A 20,886-nucleotide genomic window follows, 5' to 3' on the forward strand; every position below is an offset into this window, starting at 1 on the left:
AGGGGGAGCAAAATACGCGCTGTACTCTTTTTCCCTTAGTCAAGGTTTTGTCCCACTGGGTTTTCCTGATAAGGTTTTTAATGAGGCAGCACTCAAGGCGTATTATCAGATATGTGTACTCTTTTTCCTTCATTAGGCTTTTTCCCACTGGGTTTTTCCTAATAAGGTTTTAACGAGGCACATTTCTCGTGGACATCCAAGGGGGAGTATTATCAACCAAGTATTATCAACCAAGTAATATCAACCAAGTAAAATGGTTGTCCACTTAAAATGGTGGATAGTCCATTTACTTTTTAAGTGGGTAAAATGTCCATTAATATTTTCCTCCACTTGTAAATATGGCTATAAATATAGCCTTAAACTTCAATGTAAAAACACACAAAACACATAAGAGAAAGAATTGCTATTACTCTCTCTATATTACTACTCTCTCTATTAACACTTTCTATATACATATTCTCTTGTTCTTCTTCCTTTATAAAATTGTCAAGTTAGTTAATTTATAACAATGGGTTCATTTACTATCGATAATTGAATGACTCATTTCCATCTATAATTGAATGACTTGCCCCTTTACTAACTCAACAAATTTTGATCCGTTCGAATTCAATCTAACCCGTCGTCTGACACCTATAATTGAGTGCATTCGTTGAGAGCTCCGCAATTAACTGCAATAGTCATTATGTTAACTTGTCAAGGGATTGATTTTCTGCCTTGGAACAAATCTCATTGATGACTATATATTTGTTAAATTAACGATTGATTCTTTTATTTTTATATTTTTATAGTTCTCATTGTCAATAATTCACCCCAATTAACTAACACCCACAAAAGGGAGATTTATACAACACAAATTGGATTATTTTGTACTGCTATTTAATTTTCTTATTCTATTAAAACAATTTGCGCGACAATAGGTTTTGTGTTAGAGGAATTTAATTCTTCAATAATTAGGCTAAAAAAATAATCAAATAATGATATTTTTCAATTTTCGACCAAATCACTTCAAATCAACTACAAATAAGCAAGGATTATGAAGAATAATTAGTAAGAAGGAGCAAAAATTCTGAGGATGTTTATATTTGCACTAATATTTGTAACCGGGGACAAAAATTAAAGACATAATACATTAATGTACTTTTTAATCTGGCCTAGTTGACATTTATGTCTCCAAATTTTGAGTATGCATAAATAGATAATTAAATTTGTATAAAATTATACAAGTACACACACGCATTTTACGTGGCAATTCGCGTGAGATATACTCGATTTGCATATGTCACCTAAGACACGTGTGTCTGCCTATCTGTTCAACTTTATGATAGTTTAAATGTCTACTTGTGCATAATCATAGTTGGAATGTGAAAGACATAAATATCAGTTGAGGCTAAGTTAAAAAACACATTTTTTTTTATGTATTATGCAAAATTAAACACTGATTTTTCTTGTTCCAACTAAATTTATTGCAAGCCGGCCCTATAAGAAAGCAGAATTGCACATGATGGGTCCTAATAACCTTGTTGAAGAAGAAGAATGTTGCTTGGCTTGGGTAAATTGATGAAGTAAAGATAAAATATATTATCTATACAGCTGTAACTACGTAGATTTATGTATCTTTGAGTAGCTTAGTTGTATTTCTTTTCCACTTGTTATTTATCCATTTGGAAGTCCAACTCAGCATGCAAATTAAAGATTTCAAATACTCAAATACCCCCTCAGATTTCTCGTAAATTGACAGAGACAGTCTATTTAAAATACCATTCATTTATATAATAATTTGCCTCCTTATATAAGTTGATAGAGATATCTTTGATGGGGTGTTTCATGCTTATCTGATGGTAACTACTCCCATATGAATAAGACCTAAATTAGGTATTGGGGTTTGGTTTGTTGGGATTGTGGATTTGGGGGGGGGGGGGGGGTTTCAATAAGGGTAAAATTATACAAATTGTACCCATTAGGCAAAGTATTTATTTAAATTGGACTCAATCCAAATGATTTATTCAAGTTGGACCCACCGCTCAAACTATTAATCCGTCTGCCTCCTTGTTCTATTCACTAAACCATTTCTTCTTCATCTTAGATACCATCGGAGTATATAGTATATATATACTCTGATGGTATCTATCTATATACTCTGATGGTATCTATCTATATACTCTGACGGTATCTATATATTTTGATGGTATCAAACAGTAGTTGAATAGTCTTTTACTAAAACACTGTCTGTTATATATATAGTCTAATGATATCAAAAAATATCTGAGCAGTGTTCTCTACTTCTTTTTAATACCATCAGAGTATATATATATTCCGATGGTATCAAACATTAAACGCGAATCAACAGTTAAAAATAAAGGGGCATGAAAGAAACAAGGGGATGACTGTTTGTAAATAGTTTCCCTACTTGGGAAATAAGTGTTCTTTTCCCTTTCAAAAAAATCAAAATCATTTTTTTGGAAAATAATATAATAATTTACTATGGTGATTTTTAATATTTCTCTTTTCGTTTTAAAGTAAGAATTTAGTTTGCATTATTTTCAAGAGGTGTCAATATATTATACTATCTCTATCCCATATTAGATGAGCACTTCCAACTTTATACGGTGATTAAAAATAATTAATATATTGGAAGACTTTATCATTTTGCCCTTTGCTTATATCAATGCAATATACATAGAATATAGCAATAGCTAGTATTGAGAATTATTTACATTCGAAAGACCATATTAATTGTAGGGATAAAATAGGAAAAATTTAATTAATTCTATCTTGATTTAGTAAGTGATCAAGTAATATGAGACAAATATTTTTAATAAGATGCCCATTTAATATAGGACGGAGGGAGTAATTAATTATATCTATATAATGATCTAATTAAGAAAATTATTTGCGCACACATATGTAAAACAGTAAAAAGAATACTTCAGACACCCCTATAATAAATGGGATATTTCTGCCCTTGCTTGTCCACTTTTATTTTTCTTTGCTACTATTACTTTTGATTTAATGTATAGCTGACTTTAAGAAATTAAATTAAAAATTGCACTCTCATTAATTATGTCTCTGTAATGATTAATTAAGAAAATTATTTGCGCACACATATGTAAAACAGTAAAAAGAATATTTCGGACACCCCTATAGTAAATGAGATATTTCTGCCTTTGCTTGTCCACTTTTATTTTTCTTTGCTACTATTACTTTTGATTTAATGTATAGTTGACATTAAGAAATTAAATGAAAAATTGCACCCTCACAAAAGTTACTCTGGATTTTCTCGCAGCATTGTTTCATCCAAAAATATTTCTAACGTCGTAATATTACGGCTGACCAACTTCTAGACTTTCTCGCATTATATACCGTTGTTTCATCGAAAGATAATCCGATGTCGTAATGCAAAGACTGACCAACTTCTAGACTTCCTCACATTATATACCGTTGTTAATTTCATGAAAAGATAATTCAACATCGTAATATAAAGGCTGACCAACTAAAAGACTTCCTCGCATTATACCGTTGTTTCATCGAAAGATAATTTGACATTGTAATGCAAAGGCCAACCAACTTTTAGAATTCCTTGCGCAATTATTGCTCTATACCGTCATTTTTTCGAAAAATAATTCGACATCGTAATGAAAAGGCCGACCAATTTTGCAAGATAATTTTTGCTCAAGGATTAACGTGTTTTGTCCAAGATAGTCAAATACTATAAAACGCGTAGTCAAAAAGGGAGGTGTAATAAGCAGATTTTACGCAGTTTCCTATAAATAGAGGGTCTCTTGCCCTCATTTAGATTATCCCACAAAATACAATCCAAAAGAGTAAGAACATAAAGAGAGTTATACACCAAGATAAATATTGTAGTATTGAGTATCCTCTTTAGTAAGTTGTTCCTTTTATAAGAGAGAAGTGTTAATTATTGTTTTCTCCTTGTATTTGAGAGAAGTATACTCCCATATTATCATAGTAAGATCCTTCTACCCCGTGGTTTTTCCCCTCTATCTGTTTGAGGGGTTTCCACGTAAAATTCTCGTGTCCAATTTTGTTTTCATTATTTATTATCATATCAAACTTTAGTTGTAGTGCTTCCTCCCCCAACAGTGGTATCAGATCCCTCGGTTATTCTGTCTGTTTTATGCGAATGTACTATCTATGAATAGTAAATTTTCGTGAAAAGTACTATTCATATGAATAGTAAATTTTGGTGACGGTACAACTTGTCACAATTGTTCACAAAAATATTCAGAAATAATCTAGAAGGGTGTGAAGCAAATAATAATGTCGAGTACAACAAAGTTTGATGTTGAGAAATTCAATGAGACTAATTTCTCATTATGGAAAATGAAAATAAGAGCGATATTGAGAAAAGACAATTGCTTAGCTGCAATTAAAAGCAGACCCACAGACTTTACTAATGACAGCAAGTGGAATGATATAGACAGCAACGCAGTTGCTGATCTACACTTAGCACTAGTTGATCAAGTGTTGTCTAGTGTGACTGAAAAACAGACGACGAAGAAAATATGAGATACTCTTACGGGATTGTATGAGGCTAAGTCTTTGCATAATAAAACCTTCTTAAAAAGAAGATTGTATACTCTTCGAATGGCAGAGTTCATGTCGGTTACTGAATACATCAATACTTTGAATACTCTTTTTTCGCAACTTACAAAAATGGGTTGCAAAATAGAAGGGATTGAATGTGCGGAACTTTTACTTCAAAGTCTTCCTGACTCGTATGATCAACTCATCATCAACCTGACAAACAATATGGATAGTCTAGTTTTTGATGAAATTGCAGCCGCTGTTTTAGAAGAAGAAAGTCGGCGCAAAAATAAAAAAGACAGACAAGCAAGTTTGCATCAAGCTGAAGCTTTGAAGATGGTGAGAGGAAGACCAACGAAACTTGGCCCCAGTGGGAGTCACAATCATGGTAGATCTCAATCAAGAAGTAAGAAGAATATCAAGTGTTACAACTGTGGCAAGAAAGGACACTTCAAGAAAGATTATCGGTTCAAGAAGAAGAGTGAACACCTTGAGTTATCAAATGCTCAATGGAATGTTGAAAGTACCTTGTATGATGGCGATATTTTATGTAGTGAAGCAATATCAAATAATGAAGGTAGAAAACGTTTTACTGATGTCTGGATCATGGACACAGGAGCAACATGACACATGACTTTCTAGAGAGAATGATTCCATCAATATAATCCTATCTCAAGAGGGTCTGTGTTCATGGGAGACGATCATGCTTTGGATGTTATTGGTATTGGGTCCATCAAAATAAAGATGTATGATGGCACAGTACGCACCATCCAGAAGGTACGACATGTAAAAGACTTGAGGAAGAATCTATTGCCTTTGGGACAATTAGATGATAATGGATGTTCATATAAGACTCATGGTGGAGTCATGAAAATATCAAAAGGAGCGCTTGTAGTGATGAAAGTAGAAAAATTTGCTACAAATATATATGTGCTTAAAGGTGAAACACACCAAGAAGGAGAAATATCAACCGCATCAGAAAGTTAATTTAAAGAATCAACGATGATGTGGCATCGTAAACTTGGTCATATATCGGAACGAGGTTTGAAGATTCTTGCTGAGCAAAAGCTTCTTTCAGGGCTCAAAAAGGTTTCACTATCCTTTTGTGAGCATTGTGTTACCAGTAAGCAACATAGACTAAAGTTTAGCAGTTTCTCTGTTAAAAGTAAGAAAATATTAGATATGGTCCACTCTGATGTCTGGCAAGCACCGGTGAAGTCCCTAAAAGGAGCGAAATATTTCGTGTTATTTATCGACAATTACTTTATGAAAATTTTGGTGTGTCCAATAAAAAAAAGTAGATGTTTTTCTGGTTTTCAAAGAGTTTAAAGTGTGGGTGGAACTTGAATCTGAGGAAAAGATCAAATGTTTGAGGACAGATAATAGAGGAGAATACACTAGTGATAAATTTGATAACTTCTATAAATAAAAAGGTATTAAAAGATAGTACACAGTGGCATGTACTCCACAATAAAATGTAGTAGTAGAGCGGATGAACAGAACCTTGTTGGAACGGACAAGAGCTATGTTGGCAACTACAGGGTTGGAAAAACCATTTTGGGCAAAAGCAGTCAAAACCGTCTGTTATGTGATCAATCGGTCACCATCAATCGCAATTGATCTGAAAATGCCAATGGAGATGTGGACAGGAAAATTAGCTGATTATTCTCGCTTAAATATATTCGGAAGCCCTACTTATGTTATGTACAGCACCAAAGAAAAATTGAAGTTGGATTCGAAATTCAGAAAATGCATTTTCTTAGGGTATGCTGATGGAATCGAGGGGTATCGCTTGTGGAATTCCACTGTCCGCAAGGTGGTAATCATCAGGGATGTTGTGTTTTTGAAAATAAGATACAAGCAAAAAAAGGTAGTATTTCGAAAGAAAAATCAAAGATTACTATAGTTGAAGTTGAAAAAATAGAAGAAGCTCTAGTTTCTTCTGAGGTAGCACTAGAGCATAAAGAACAAGAGCAAGCTGAGATCAAAACTCCACAAGTTCGACGATCAACTAGGGAGAGAAGAGAAGTAGCTTGGCACTTAGATTATTCTATGGAGGGCAATGTTGCATACTGTTTATTAGCAAAGGATGGAGAGCCTTCAACTTTTCACGAGGCTATGAAAGGCCAAGAATCATCTCTGTGGATGGCAGCAATGTGAGAAGAATTTGAAGCTCTTCATAAAAATAAAACATGAGATCTTGTTCAATTTCTACAAGGAAGGAAGGCCATTGGAAATAAATGGGTTTACAAGATCAAGCGCAATGGTAATGATCAAGTGGAGAAGTATCGTGCAAGATTGGCGGTTAAAAGATTCGCTCAGAAAGAAGGTATAGACTTCAATGAGATATTTTCTCTGTTGGTTCGACTCACAACAATTCGAGTGGTCCTGGTGATGTGTGCTACATTTGACTTTTAATTGGAGCAGTTAGATGTCAAAACGTATCTCTTCATGGAGAGCTTGAAGAAGAAATTTACATGCTCCAACCAGAAGGTTTTGAAGAACAGGAAAAAGAGAACTTGGTTTGCAAGTTGAACAAATCTCTATACGGTCTCAAACAGGCACTGAGATGTTAGTATAAGAGATTTGATTCCTTCATTATAAGTCTTGGATACAACAAACATAGTTCAGATCCTTGTGTTTATTACAAGAGATTTGGTGATGACGATTTTGTCATTTTGCTGTTGTATGTTAATGACATGTTGGTAGCAGGACCCAACAAAGATCGTCTCACAAATTTAAAGGCAGGGAGTTTGAAATGAAGGACTTCGGACCAACAAACAAGATTCTAGGGACATAAATAATAGAAAGATTTGGCTTTCTCAAAAGAACTACTTGAAGAAAATCCTGCGACGCTTTAAGATGCAAGACTGTAAGTCAATTTTTACCCCACTTCCTATTAATTTCAAGTTATCCTCAAGAATGATTCCTAGCAATAAAGCAGAGAGGATGGAGATGTCTCGAGTACCGTATGAATCAGCAGTAGGAAGTTTAATGTTCTCCATGGTATGTACAAGACCTGACATTGCACAAGCAGTGGGAGTGGTTAGTCGATACATGGCTAATCCTGGTAGAGAGCATTGAAATATTGTTAAGAGGATCCTGAGATATGTCAAGGGTACCTCAGATGTTGCAATGTGTTATGAAGGATCAAACTTTACTGTTAAAGGTTATGTTTATTCAGATTATGCAAGTGATCTTGATAAAAGCAATTCCACTACAGGTTATGTGTTTACTTTTGCTGGAGGAGCTGTAAGCTGGGTTTCAAAACTGCAATCTATCGTGGCTACATCTACGACGGAAGCAGAATATATAGCATCTACACAAGCTAGAAAAGAGGCAATGTGGATGCAAATGTTACTGGAGAAGCTCGGACACAAACAAGAGAAGGTTGCTTTGTTTTGTGACAGTCAGAGCGCTTTGCATCTTGCAAAAAATTCGACATTTCATTCAAGGACAAAACACTTACGAGTTCAGTATCACTTTGTTTGTGAGAAGGTGGAAGAAGGCAGTGTGGATATTCAGAAAATTCACACTAATGACAATCTAGCAGATATGTTTACGAAGCCGATCAACAGTAACAAGTTTATATGGTGTTGATCTTCTGTTGTCCTAGCAGAAACGTAACATTGAAGTAATTGGGTAGAAAGGATGGTGTGAAGACTTAATTGATTCTCAATTAAATCTTCAAGTAGGAGAATGCAAGATAGTCAAATACTACAAAACGCGTTTTGAACGCATAGTCAAAAAGGGAACAAAACGCATAGTCAAAAAGGGAGGTGCAATACGCGGATTTTATGCGTTTCTAGTTTCCTATAAATAGAGGACCTCTTGCCCTCATTTAGATTATCCCACAAAATACAATTCAAATGCGTAAGAACACAAAGAGAGTTATACATCAAGATGAATATTGTAGTCTTGAGTATCCTCTTTAGTGAGTTGTTCCTTTTACAAGAAAGAAGTGTTAATTGTTGTTTTCTCCTTGTATTTGATAGCAGTGCACTCTCATATTATCATAGTAAGATCCTTCTACCCCATGATTTTTCCTCTTTATCTGTTTGAGGGGTTTCCATGTAAAATTCTCGAGTCCAATTTATTTTCATTATTTATTATCATATCAAATTTTAGTTATACCACTTCCTCCACAACATTTTGTATAGTCAAATATTTCCACTTTTAGGGTAATTTTGAGTCTTGGAAGGGTGTGATTTAGAAACGAAGCCAAAGGGAGATGTATCTAATAAAAATATATTTTAGTGGAAGTAGAGAAGAATGGACTCATCAAGTTGTACTTGTAATAATTGGACTAATAAGAGGGTGTTTGGCTAAATTTAATTTATAAGTTGATCAAATTAATTTAAATATTTTTTAATTTATTTATGCGTTTGTTAAAAGTTTTAGGTTTATTTATGTGTTTGTTAAAATTGCTTATAAATCAAATGATCATAAGTTAAAATTAATAAACGTGCAGCTTATAACCACTGCTAATTTGATTATTTTTTTTAATTATTTTATTCATATTTTTTTTATTTCTCAAAATACCTTTTTCAAAACAAAACGCTAATTTTCTCTTCATTCTATATTTGATGTTCCTTTTTTTCATACTTTTAAATTTATAACTTTTTGTAAAATTTAAAGATATTATAGTTATATTAGCAAAAGAACAACTAATTATCAACTATTTTTATCAAACAATGTCAACTGGTTATTACGTATTAGTTTCAATAATTTCAATATTTATTTAAACATTGCTTATTTATAAAATCAATTTCAATATTTTGAAAGCACTTTTTTAGCTCTGAAAACTTATCAGGTGTTTACAAAGTCAGCTTACCCAAACGGGGTGTAAGTTTTTTTTTTTTTAAAGTAGTTCCTTAATTTTCAAACATCATCAATTATCTAACAATTCGAGTTTTAAATGTTTTACACATGATGCATACTTGGTTGACAACAATTTCTCCAAATTTGCAGTGTGGTCAAAGATTGCTTTTATGTCTAAAGATTGTTATCTTTAATGTGATCGGACTTTATAGCACAAAATGGGGAATGTTGTCTAACAACATAAAGAAATTAAAAGACAGTGCAAAACACATGGCTATGTAAAAATTGGAAAAACAACAGAATATGAATTTTGACCAAGAGCTAGGGGTGGGTATAAATATCGAAAAATCAAATCGAATCAAATTAATTCAATTTTTTGGTGTCGGTTCTTTGGCGTTTTAGGTTTGGTGTCGGTTTTTCTTTTTGGAAACTTTGATTCTTCGGTTCAGTGTTCGCTGTAAGGATCATGAAACCACGGTGTGCCGAAGAACCGAAGTTTTATTAAATAAATTTAAATAATATTACTTATATATTTTGACCCAAAATATTTTAATTTTTACCCAAACCATTTTGAATTTGGCCCAAATTTTGGATCACTAATGTCTAAACTAAACAAAACTTGCAGAGACGCAGTCACGCAGACCACAATCATGACTCGTTCAGTTCAATTCTCAGGCAGTAGCATGGCCGGACATTTAAATGTAATGTTTGTACATTTGTGTTAGTTTGGGCAGTAGCATGGCTGAGCATAACATTGAGCTTGGCTGGATAGTACATTTAAAAATTAAAGGATCGCCGGAGTTGGAGCTTCTTCGACCTCTAGCCATGACGCTCCTCCCTTACCTTGGGCTTCAAAATGTAATGTTTGTACTTTCTACATTAGCACTTGACTGGATGTTTAAAGTGCAGGACAGTAGGCAGCCGCAGGATGTTTAAAGTGCAGTGGATGTTTTCATTTTATTTTTTATTTGCACCAAAAAATCGTTATAAAAATATCGAAATAAATCGAACTGGAGTTGAAAAAATCGAACCAAACCGATCTAGTTTGATTTTGAATACGGTGCACACTTTTTCAAAACTGAACATCAAAGAATCAAACCAAACTATAACAAAACCGAACCGAACGCCCTCCCCTACCAAGAGCCCTCTTCTTTAAATAATCTTTTTACTATTTTATTCACTTAAAAGAAGTATAATTTTAACTTGTAATCGTCAACAATATTAGTAAATAAATGGATTTTGGATGCCTTAATTCAATCCCAAAAGGTGTCTCGTGAGAAGAGGATTAATCAAGATGATATATATAAAGTAAACCTGTTAAGTGGGCCGGGCCGGATCAGATCGACCCACTAATATTTTGGCCCACCGAAAACCGGGCCCAACAGTGAAAAAATATTAAACAGCCCGGCTCATGTCACATTAAAGGTATAGTGTCTGGGCCTAATGGCTCGGGACGAGTTGGGTCCATTGGGCTTGAATTTTTTTTCCAACGTTTATGTATTCGAAAATTTGAGTCAATTGTGAATATAGTGTATCGTTATCTATTTAATTTAGAGGTGCTTATAACAATTTATATAGTCACAATATATTATCTATTATAGTGATATACTTAATTATATATATTTTATATATACTTACAATGTATATCTAATGTAATCACAATATACTATCTATTACTTACATTATATATTATATATACTTACAATGTATATCTAATATACTCATAATATACTATGTATTACTTATATTATATATTATATATACCTATAATGTATATCTAATATACTCACAATATACTATGAATTACTTACAACAACAACAACAACAACAACCCAGTGAAATCCCACAACGTGGGGTCTGGGGAGGGTAGAGTGTACGCAGACCTTACTCCTACCAAGATAGGACGGCTATTTTTGAGAGACTCTCGGCTCAAAAAAGGCATAAAAAGGGGGTCAGATAAGGTTATGAAATTCAAAACGCTATAGGAAAATAAATAACGACAGCGTCACAGATAAAATAGAGTAATCAAAAGTACAGAAAGTAATAAATAGTAACAGAAATAGCAGAAATGAGAGCACAAGGAATTGTAATGTGCTAATGCGCCTACGAATAGGGAAGAATAACGAGACTATGTACTAGCCTTCTACCCTAATGTGGGTCCTCCACACCCTCTTATCTAAGGTCATGTCCTCGGTAAGCTGTAACTGAGCCATGTCCTGTCTAATCACCTCTCTCCAATCACAATATACTATCTATTACTTACATAATATATATATACTTACAATGTATAACAAATGTACTCACAATATACTATCTATTACTTATATTATATATTATATATACTTACAATATATAACAAATATACTTACAATATATTATCTGTTATAATAATATACTTACATTATATTGAAATCTTATAGTGACTACAAATTTAATTTTCAATATATGATTATGTAAAGTAAAAATAATTATTTAATTCAATCATGCAAAATTTATAGGGAATAAATTAAGAAATGCAAAGACTCAATGAGTCTTTAACTTTATTAATATATTGATAAAATTCAAAACATACAAGTTACAAACTTACAATTAGTTGTATATAATAAATTATAATTTTTACATATTTTGAATAATTTTCTCCAATTTATCTACATTAACATTAACAGGAATTGACTCATAATTTTTAAAACCAACTACTCCGTAATTTGGACTAGCTTGTGCCGAAGGATCTCCAATTGACATTATTTCTTCAAGTTCTTCTCCTTCTTCTTCTCCTTCTTCTTCTTCTTCTTCTTCTTCTTCTTCTTCTACTTCTTCTTCTTCTACTCTTCCTTTATTTCTATGTTCTTATGTAATCCAATCTCTGAGGCAAACTAAAACATTCATGGCATTGCTCTCCAAAGAGTGTCGATTGTCTTCGATCTACTGTCTTTTTTGACTAAATGCGCCCTCCGATGCAACAGTTGACATTGGAACATTTAGCACATTCCTAGCCATAGTTGATAGTACTGGATATTGTTTTTGATTGTTTTTCCATCATTCCAGTGACATTATTTTCATCATAGGTCTTTGGAGCCTGTCTCAAATAATAATTAAACTCGTCTCGATTTATGCTCCGTTGTGATGTAGGTTGTATTCTATTTCAAATAGATAAATTAGAAAAATCATAGGCAGGCATACCACGTGCCTGTCTTTTAGAAGATGATTAGAAGGACGAGATAGATGAACAGTATGACTAGGGATAACATTATCAAGTAAATTGATATAATAATTATATAATGTTTGAATATGATCATTTGTAGCACTCATTGCCTTAAACATATTAGGATTTTCATCTTGTTCAATTTCTATAGAAGTATATATAAGGCGAACACATTCAGACATAGTATTAAATTCATATACGGATTTAACATAGCACCAATTAAATAAATAAGAGGAATAGGAAAACAAATATTTTTTATTTTTTTTTTATCATTTCAGCGATAGGTTCTTTGTAATCATCTTTCTTTTTATAATCCATAAACAATACAGAAATTTCGGCTAAATAAGCTAAAATATTAGAAACAGTAGGATAATAAGCACCGAAAAATTCAAGAGTAGCCAAATAAATTTTTTCTAAAAACATAACAACATCGTTAATTTTAGTCCAATCAGATTCTTCCAACATGACTTCGGAAAATTTATATGTATATTGATTAAAAGTTATTGTTATAGGGGCTTTATAAATATTACAAGTCTTTAAAAAATCATAAGTCGAATTTCACCTAGTCTCAATTTCTTCGGGCATTAATCTTGGTCTAAGATTATTTTCCTTGCATTTTTTTTAAATTCTTTAAGTTTAGCTTTTTTATTATTTTCTTGAATAAAACCAATTGCATGCAGAATTTTTTCAATTGTTGGCTCAAAAAAATTAAGTCCATCTTTTACAATTAAATTATATATATGACAAGCACATCTAATATGAAAAATATCTTCTAAAGAGGGGGGGATCTCAGATTTCAAAGAATTAATAACAACGGTGTTGTTAGATGCATTGTCAAAAGAAATACATAAAACTTTGTGTTCAAGACCATAATATTTTACAACCATTGATATAGAATCAAAAATAAATTGTGTATTATGTCTTCGGTTTTCATCATATTGAAATGCTAAAATATTTTTTTGCATAAAAAAATCACTATCTATCCAATGATGAGTAACAGTTAAATAATTATTTTTATTTATAGCACGATCAAGATCAGAAGTAAGTGAAACTCTACATGGAAGATTTGTTAATAACCAATGTTAATAATATGCATATTATCCATGAAGTCTAAAAATATCTGATCTACAAGTACTTCTAGGAATACCGCTAAACATGAGATTATAAATTGATTGTATATAATAAATAAAAGCATCAGAAGAAGCAAATGAAAAAGGTAGATAACCCATAGCTATCATTTTTGCTATCTCTTTACGGTCTCTCATTTTATTATACGTCCCCGTTAATTTTCTGTTCTGTGGGTTTATTCTATCTTGAACTGGCCCAATAGCACCCCTATTCGTTCTTTCCAACCAGGATGCTCATTGTCTAGATGTCTAGTCAATTGACCCGTTCCACCTCTATTATCCCTGTCTTATGCTTGATTTTTTTGACATTCTTTACATTGAATTTTAGTTGTTCCGGCTATGCGTTCAAAATAATGTTATACTAAACTAGTTTTCTTTCTTTATTTTACAGGCCGTGGAGGAAGATTAACAGTCTAGATTGAGCATTACCTATATTTACATCAGGACTAGTTGGTGTAACATTTACATCATCATTATTAGCTTGTTCTATTTCTACTTCAAATTCATTTGGTTCTTCGATACCGTAAATTTCTTGATATTCATTTTCATTCATATCATGTGCACCTACACCTATTACTCCAAATTTATTAGGTGGTGCTTCAGAGAAACGAGAATAATTTCTACTTGTACTACCTCTATTGGAAGCACTTTTTTTTACTATCACTACCTCCGTCGGGACACAAATTTATAACACTTTTACCTATATTTTTTAATCTATCCATTATGCAAATTAAACTAATAAAAATTTTAAACACAAAAATTAAATATTTAAATATACTAGAATTAATTTACTAAATAAAAGCAAGAGAAGAAACAATTATACCAAATTGTCGGAATCAAACAAAGAATCGTAAAATTGATGAAATGTTGAACACTTGAAAGTTGAAAACTTCCACTTGATGTTGTTAATTGAAAAAAAAATAAAAGACTGATATCACTTTAAGAGAAAATTGAGAAATTGAGAGAATTAGATGATTGTTGGTGAAAAAAAATGATTAAATATTGTAGGTATTTATAGAATAAAAATTTGATTAATAAATTTTCTTTTTTAAAAGGCCATTTTTTGCCAATTTTCAGAAATAGCCGTTGGCCCAACGGCTATTTTCAAAAAGTAGCCCAAACATCCAAATCTGGAAATTAAGTAAAGAACAACAATTTATTAAACCGGGCAGGTCCGGGCCGGTGGACCGGCGGGCCCGCTACGGGTCCTTTACCGGATCCAGGCCTAAAATTAGATCGAATTGGCTCAAGTTTTTTTTGAGGTGGACCGAATCCGATCCAGTCCCTACCGTATCGGACCCTTAATGGGTCGATCTTGATGGGCTAAAAACCGGGCCACCCAACCCAGTTGACACCCATAATATAAAGAGACCAAATACCTATCCACAATCGATTTGGGAGAATAACACCCCTGCACCGCTCCAGGACATCTGAAGCATGTATAATATAAAATTAGGCGTGGGTAAACAATGAATTGAATGGATTCACTTCTTTTTAAAAAAGTTCACCTTTCATAGAAAAGATATTACTGAGCAAAGGAGTTTAGCTTTTGGCAAATAATGATTTTGCTTTATTTTCTTTCTTAGGGCAAATGATACTTCCCAATTAAATCATTTTTATTATATTCAGTAAGACGTGCTGAACATCAAACCATGAGCTTTGGCGATTGTACCATATTCTTTAAGCAAAAATAGTTTATTTTATATTATAGTAGAATTCCCTTCTTGATCAAGACAACCCCATGATTGCATAAAACAACAAAAATACTAAATTTGTCTTCACACGTAGTGGGAAAAAACATTTTTTTAGTAACTATAACTTACTTTACAAGAATGGAAGTTTGGTATAGTGTTGAGAAATACTATAACATTCTTGATATATATATAAAATATTTAATACTCTTATCATAAATGAATAATAATAATGCAAAATGAAGCACTAATCATTTCAATTGTATCTGTCGACAGATCATTTGCTTCAAAAATCCGTTAGATGAAACAGAAAGACTTATTATAACTTTGAACGTTGTTTTCATTCTTCATGCAACAAACAACTTCAATTAAAGACTTGTAAAACAAAAAAATAATTAACAAAAATTGAGTTAAAATAAAGGTTCAACGTAGACAGAGACACGCGTACCTTAATATAACCTATTAAGTTACCATCACAGAATTAGAAAATGTGTACAACAAGTAGTACTTTTGTTTTGTGAATATTGTACATGTACTCTTCCTTTTCTTGAAATTTAGACTTAAGGTGCAAGTGAGAAGTTGAAAGAAAAGAGAAATGAAAGCTTCTTTGGGTGGTAATGGTGATGATGAAAGTGATAGTCTGTGGGGTTGTTTTATTTTCGTTTTTAATTATATATGCAATATTATTAATTGTGATTATTAAATACAAAATAAAGGGCAAATTAGTTGGTTAAAGAAAAAGAATTATAGGTGGAGTGGAAAACGGATTGAGGTGGACCTGCGTGGGGCCAGAATAGGTTCGGTCGAATCCAGTTGATTTTGTTCAGTATATTTGTGTTAATAAATTTATCAAATATATGTATAAATATTAAATGTAAAACTCTGTTATTATCACTTAAAATCTTCATTAGAAAATTTCAGAACCCATAAAATTAAAATCCTAACTTTCCCTTCTGTTTGGGTGGGGTTGGGGTGGGGTGGGTTTGAAAGAGAGAGAGAGTGATGGTTGGTCTTCTTGTCTTTGACTCTATCTAGTCTCTTTCGTTGCATTTTTCTTCACTCACAAGGTAATCATCATATGTGTATGAGAAATGGAACATATTTTGCTTCCACTTCACATAATCTTTTTTCATTTTTTTTTCTCTCCTCTTTCTTAGTATTCCATTCTATATATCTTTCTTCATATCTTTTCACCATCAAAGCCTATCAAAACAACTATCTTATTTTTCTCATCTTCCTCTTCTTAGGGTTTAATAAGTTTTTGTTTATCGATGAGGAGGCCGGAACATAATAATAATAATACAATGATGAAGGAGAAGGAGAAGGAGAAAGGGAATAAGTTGGGGAAATTAAGAAAAGGTTTATGGTCACCAGAGGAAGATGAGAAGTTAATGAATTACATGTTAACAAATGGTCAAGGATGTTGGAGTGACATTGCTAGAAATGCTGGATTGCAAAGATGTGGTAAGAGTTGTCGTCTTCGATGGATTAATTACTTGAGGCCTGACCTTAAACGAGGTGCTTTTTCTCTTCAAGAAGAAGAACTCATTGTTCATTTGCATTCTATTCTTGGAAATAGGTAAATACACTCTCAAACCCTTTCACATTTTAATTTGTACGTCTAAGTCTTGGTGGTCAAAGTTGAATCGTCAAAGTTATATAGTAATTATGTTAGCTAGACACTAATGCTATTGAGAAGAAAGGATCGAGAGAGTATGAGAGTTTAAATGGAGCTAAAAGAGTAAAAGGTAACTAATTAAGTTTTTTTTTTCTTATCAACTAGCTTGAAGACGTATTTATTTTAATATACAATCAAACCTCTCAATAACGGGATTGTTTAATTTGTCAGAATATATTTTGACTATTATGATGAGATATTATTTATGTTATAATATAACATATAATTAATATAGTAACATTACATGAAAATTGATTTCAAAGAAAACTTAGATGTTACAGTGAACTGATATTATAAATGATTATTGTTATAAAAAGATATGTATATGATTTTGCATTATACTAAAGCACAAATACAACTATTTTCTCGTTCCTGAGCCGCAACCCAACAGTTCTTGAACATTGACCCTTTTACATATCATTGAATGACTTATCATTAACCTAATTTATGCACGTACACACACTCAAAAAAATATAATCCTCATTTACCACTTAACTCAAGCTCTGATCAGAAGGATAATTTTACTCTACTAGTACTCCTAATTAATTTACCTTAAGAAATATTCGTGAGGGATTTGTCATGTTTAAGTGGCCCTTTTTCACCATTTTCTCTTATGTTAGGGCATTATATTATACAAACCTCATTTACTGTTAAATCTAAAACCGTTCTCCTAATAGCTTTGGATCAGACCTTGTATATTTGTTAAAAAATTTACTAAGTAAAATTAATTGACTCGACCCCAGAGTGTCCAACTACTTGTAATAACAATTTTTTCAGCATTTCCGATTTCAATTAGGAGATTTATGAATAAAAAATAATGCGGGGAGCTTGAAGGGAAAATAGATAATTAATTAGAGAGAAAGGTTCCAACCAGTTCATTAAGAATAAGAAAACTAAAAATGATTATCTGTTGTCATATATAATTAATTTATTTCAAAAACTACATAATTAACCCGTTCTTAATTGGTTAGTCAATTTGATTTTTTCGTCCAACACTTAATAGCTGCGTTGGAATGTTAGAAGATAAGCAGGAAACAATTTCAAACAAATATTATTGTTTAATTTGTTAATGAAAGTAACATAATACATGCAAATCCATGCAGCAAATATTCTCTTTGCAAATAGAAGTTTCTCTCCACTATTTTAAATCTTATTTTGCATATATTACAGGTGGTCACAAATTGCGGCTCGTCTTCCAGGGAGGACAGACAATGAAATTAAGAATTTCTGGAATTCCACGATAAAAAAGAGACTGAAAAACAATAACAATAATAACAGTAACAACAGCACGCCATCGCCTAACACCAGTGATTCTTCCTCCGAACCTAGGGCTCTTATGGGAGGAATATTTCCAATGCAAGGGCACGACGTAAATGTTATGGCAGCCTTATGCATGGATAATTCATCGTCTACTACCTCAGGATCATCCATGCAAGCCATGGTTCCTAGCAACCATTTTAACCCTTTCCCTCAGCTTGATAATACAAGCTACGATATAACAGGATTAGTCGGGCCAGTAAATTCAGGTCAATTTGGTTGTAGCGGCGGTGATGGTGGATTTTTGGATTATGGAGTTGTGGAAACTTATAGTATGATGGGGCTAGGAAGTGATGAATTTTCAATACCCTCTTTAGAGGGTGTTAATAAGAGTATTATGGGGGAAAATAATAACAATAATAGTCATGTTGATTTTAGTAGTAATAATATTGTTAGTGGTGCCAATGACTATAATTCCATGATTGAGAAGAAAAATACAAATGGAAACAACAACCAACACTTGATGAATATGAGTGGGAGTAGTGATCAAAGCCTAAAGGTTGAAGACTATATGGTAGGTTTTGGGAATCATCATCATTGGCATGGGGAAAGCTTAAGAATTGGAGAATTTGATTGGGAAGGTTTGTTGGCAAATGTCTCCTCTTTACCTTACCTTGATTTTCAAGTTGAATAACTACTCTCTCCAACCCCTTCACCCCACATACCCACACAATAATGACACAAATACCCTCTTCTCAATATCTCTTTCTTTTTTTTGATAATCGTAAAATTCAAAAGAATAATAATGACGCAAGATTTGAAATTCGGTGAATAATAGGTCTGTCAGACTTTTGTCTTCCTTCCCATATCTTCTTCTTCTTCTTCTTCCATCTATTCATTATACATAAATTGTTCCCCTCCTCAATTCACCACAACCTCATCTTAGAGAAAATTTTGAGATACACTTCTTTTCTTTACATTTGCGATTATCAAAAACATCCACTAGGTTTTCTTTTTTTTTTTGTTTCTCATTTCATTTTTTTTGTTTTTGTATAATTGTTCTTCCTAGATCCACATTGATCTTTTATTCCTTTTACCAAAAGTTCCTTCATCAAGATTCATAGAGGATTAGAAATAAGTCTTCAAGTTAAGTTGGAAATACATATTTTCAATCGTTGTCAAGTATTATGGGGATACTAAGGGAGAAATAATAATCTTTCTCATCAAAAAGAGCAAAGTGTGAATAGAGAAAGAGCAAAGTACAAATACGGAAGAAGATTGTGAAGAGAAAGTAAATAAAAAGGTCGAATTGTTGATTTGTAAGCAGTATTTGTGTACAGATATATGGATCAATCAATCAATAATCTTTTGAGTTTTAAGAGAATTTTAGTCAGTTACATACACGTTTCTCAGAAATACAGATGGAGAAAATTGTTGTACGTACTTTGTATTTACAATGGAAATAAGAAGCAATACTGTTAGCTTTTCTATATGATCAATATTTCAATACTTTTAATCCCCCCCCCCCCGGCCTATATATACACTCCTCTCTCTTTTATCTATCCCAAAATTGCTTATATAATATGGATTTAGGTTTTGTGCATCGGCAATATCTTAAACTTTTTTTTTTTTACATTATCAGTGACTTTTAACAGGTGATAGCATGTTAACTAGAATTTTTATTGTATTATTAATCAATAATTATCAAGAGATTTAAATGTAATTATCTAATAAATGGTTTGTAAATATTTTCTATATCGTCACTATATAAAACTTAAACTCATATATACAGAATTTAATTTTGAGTTTATGCTATGTACTATCCAGTAAAAATTGACACGTACTCTCCATATCAAACCTAAATATCATAAACTAAAAAAATAAATATAATAAGTTATTATAATAGACTTAATCATATTAATACAACAACAACAACACCAACAACAATCCAGTGAAATCCCACAAGGTGGGGTTTGGGGAGGGTAAAGTGTACGCAGACCTTACTCCTACCAAGGTAGGACGGTTGTTTCCGAGAGACCCTTGGCTCAATAGAAACATAAAAAGAGGTCAGATAAGGCTAAGAAGTTCAAAGCGATATGAAAAAGCAAATAACGAACGACACAGATAAAATAGAGTAATCAAAGTACAGAAAGTAATGGATAATAACAGAAATCAGAGCACAAGAAATTATAGTGTGCTAATGCGCCTACTAATACAGAAGAATGACGAGACTATGTACTAGCCTTCTACCCTAATATGAGTCCTTTACACCCTCCTATCTAAGATCATATCCTCGGTAAGCTGTAAGGGTGTCATGTCCTGTCTAATCACCTCTCCCCAATATTTCTTCGGCCTACCCCTACCTCTTCTGAAACCATCCATGGCCAACCTCTCACACCTCCGCACTGGGGCATCTGTGTCTCTCCTCTTCACATGCCCAAACCATCTCAGTCGCATTTTCCGCATCTTGTCTTCCACCGATGCCACTCCTACCTTGTCCCAAATAGCCTCATTTCTAATTCTGTCGCTCCTGGTATGCCCACACATCCATCTCAACATTCTCAT

At 32.6% G+C, this 20,886-nt stretch overlaps 1 protein-coding gene across 1 annotated transcript; it reads left to right on the top strand.

Annotated features, from left to right (window-relative positions):
* Positions 1 to 16,600: 16,600 nt before the first annotated feature.
* LOC129884854 (transcription factor MYB46-like) lies at positions 16,601 to 19,805 on the top strand. Its single transcript, XM_055959131.1, has 2 exons — positions 16,601 to 16,965; positions 18,235 to 19,805. Exons 1-2 carry the CDS (start codon positions 16,658 to 16,660, stop codon positions 19,013 to 19,015), a joined length of 1,089 nt encoding a protein of 362 aa, XP_055815106.1. The 5' UTR covers positions 16,601 to 16,657; the 3' UTR covers positions 19,016 to 19,805.
* The last annotated feature ends 1,081 nt before the right edge of the window (positions 19,806 to 20,886 follow it).

The sequence above is a fragment of the Solanum dulcamara genome, chromosome 4 (assembly GCF_947179165.1).
Source record: "Solanum dulcamara chromosome 4, daSolDulc1.2, whole genome shotgun sequence".
Taxonomy (NCBI): Eukaryota; Viridiplantae; Streptophyta; class Magnoliopsida; order Solanales; family Solanaceae; genus Solanum; species Solanum dulcamara.

Excerpts from the sequence above, each read along its gene's own strand:
- LOC129884854 (XM_055959131.1), top strand. The coding sequence starts at position 16,658 with ATGAGGAGGCCGGAACATAATAATAATAATACAATGATGAAGGAGAAG. Across the intron at positions 16,966-18,234 it reads CATTCTATTCTTGGAAATAG|GTGGTCACAAATTGCGGCTC; the intron begins GTAAATACACTC and ends CATATATTACAG.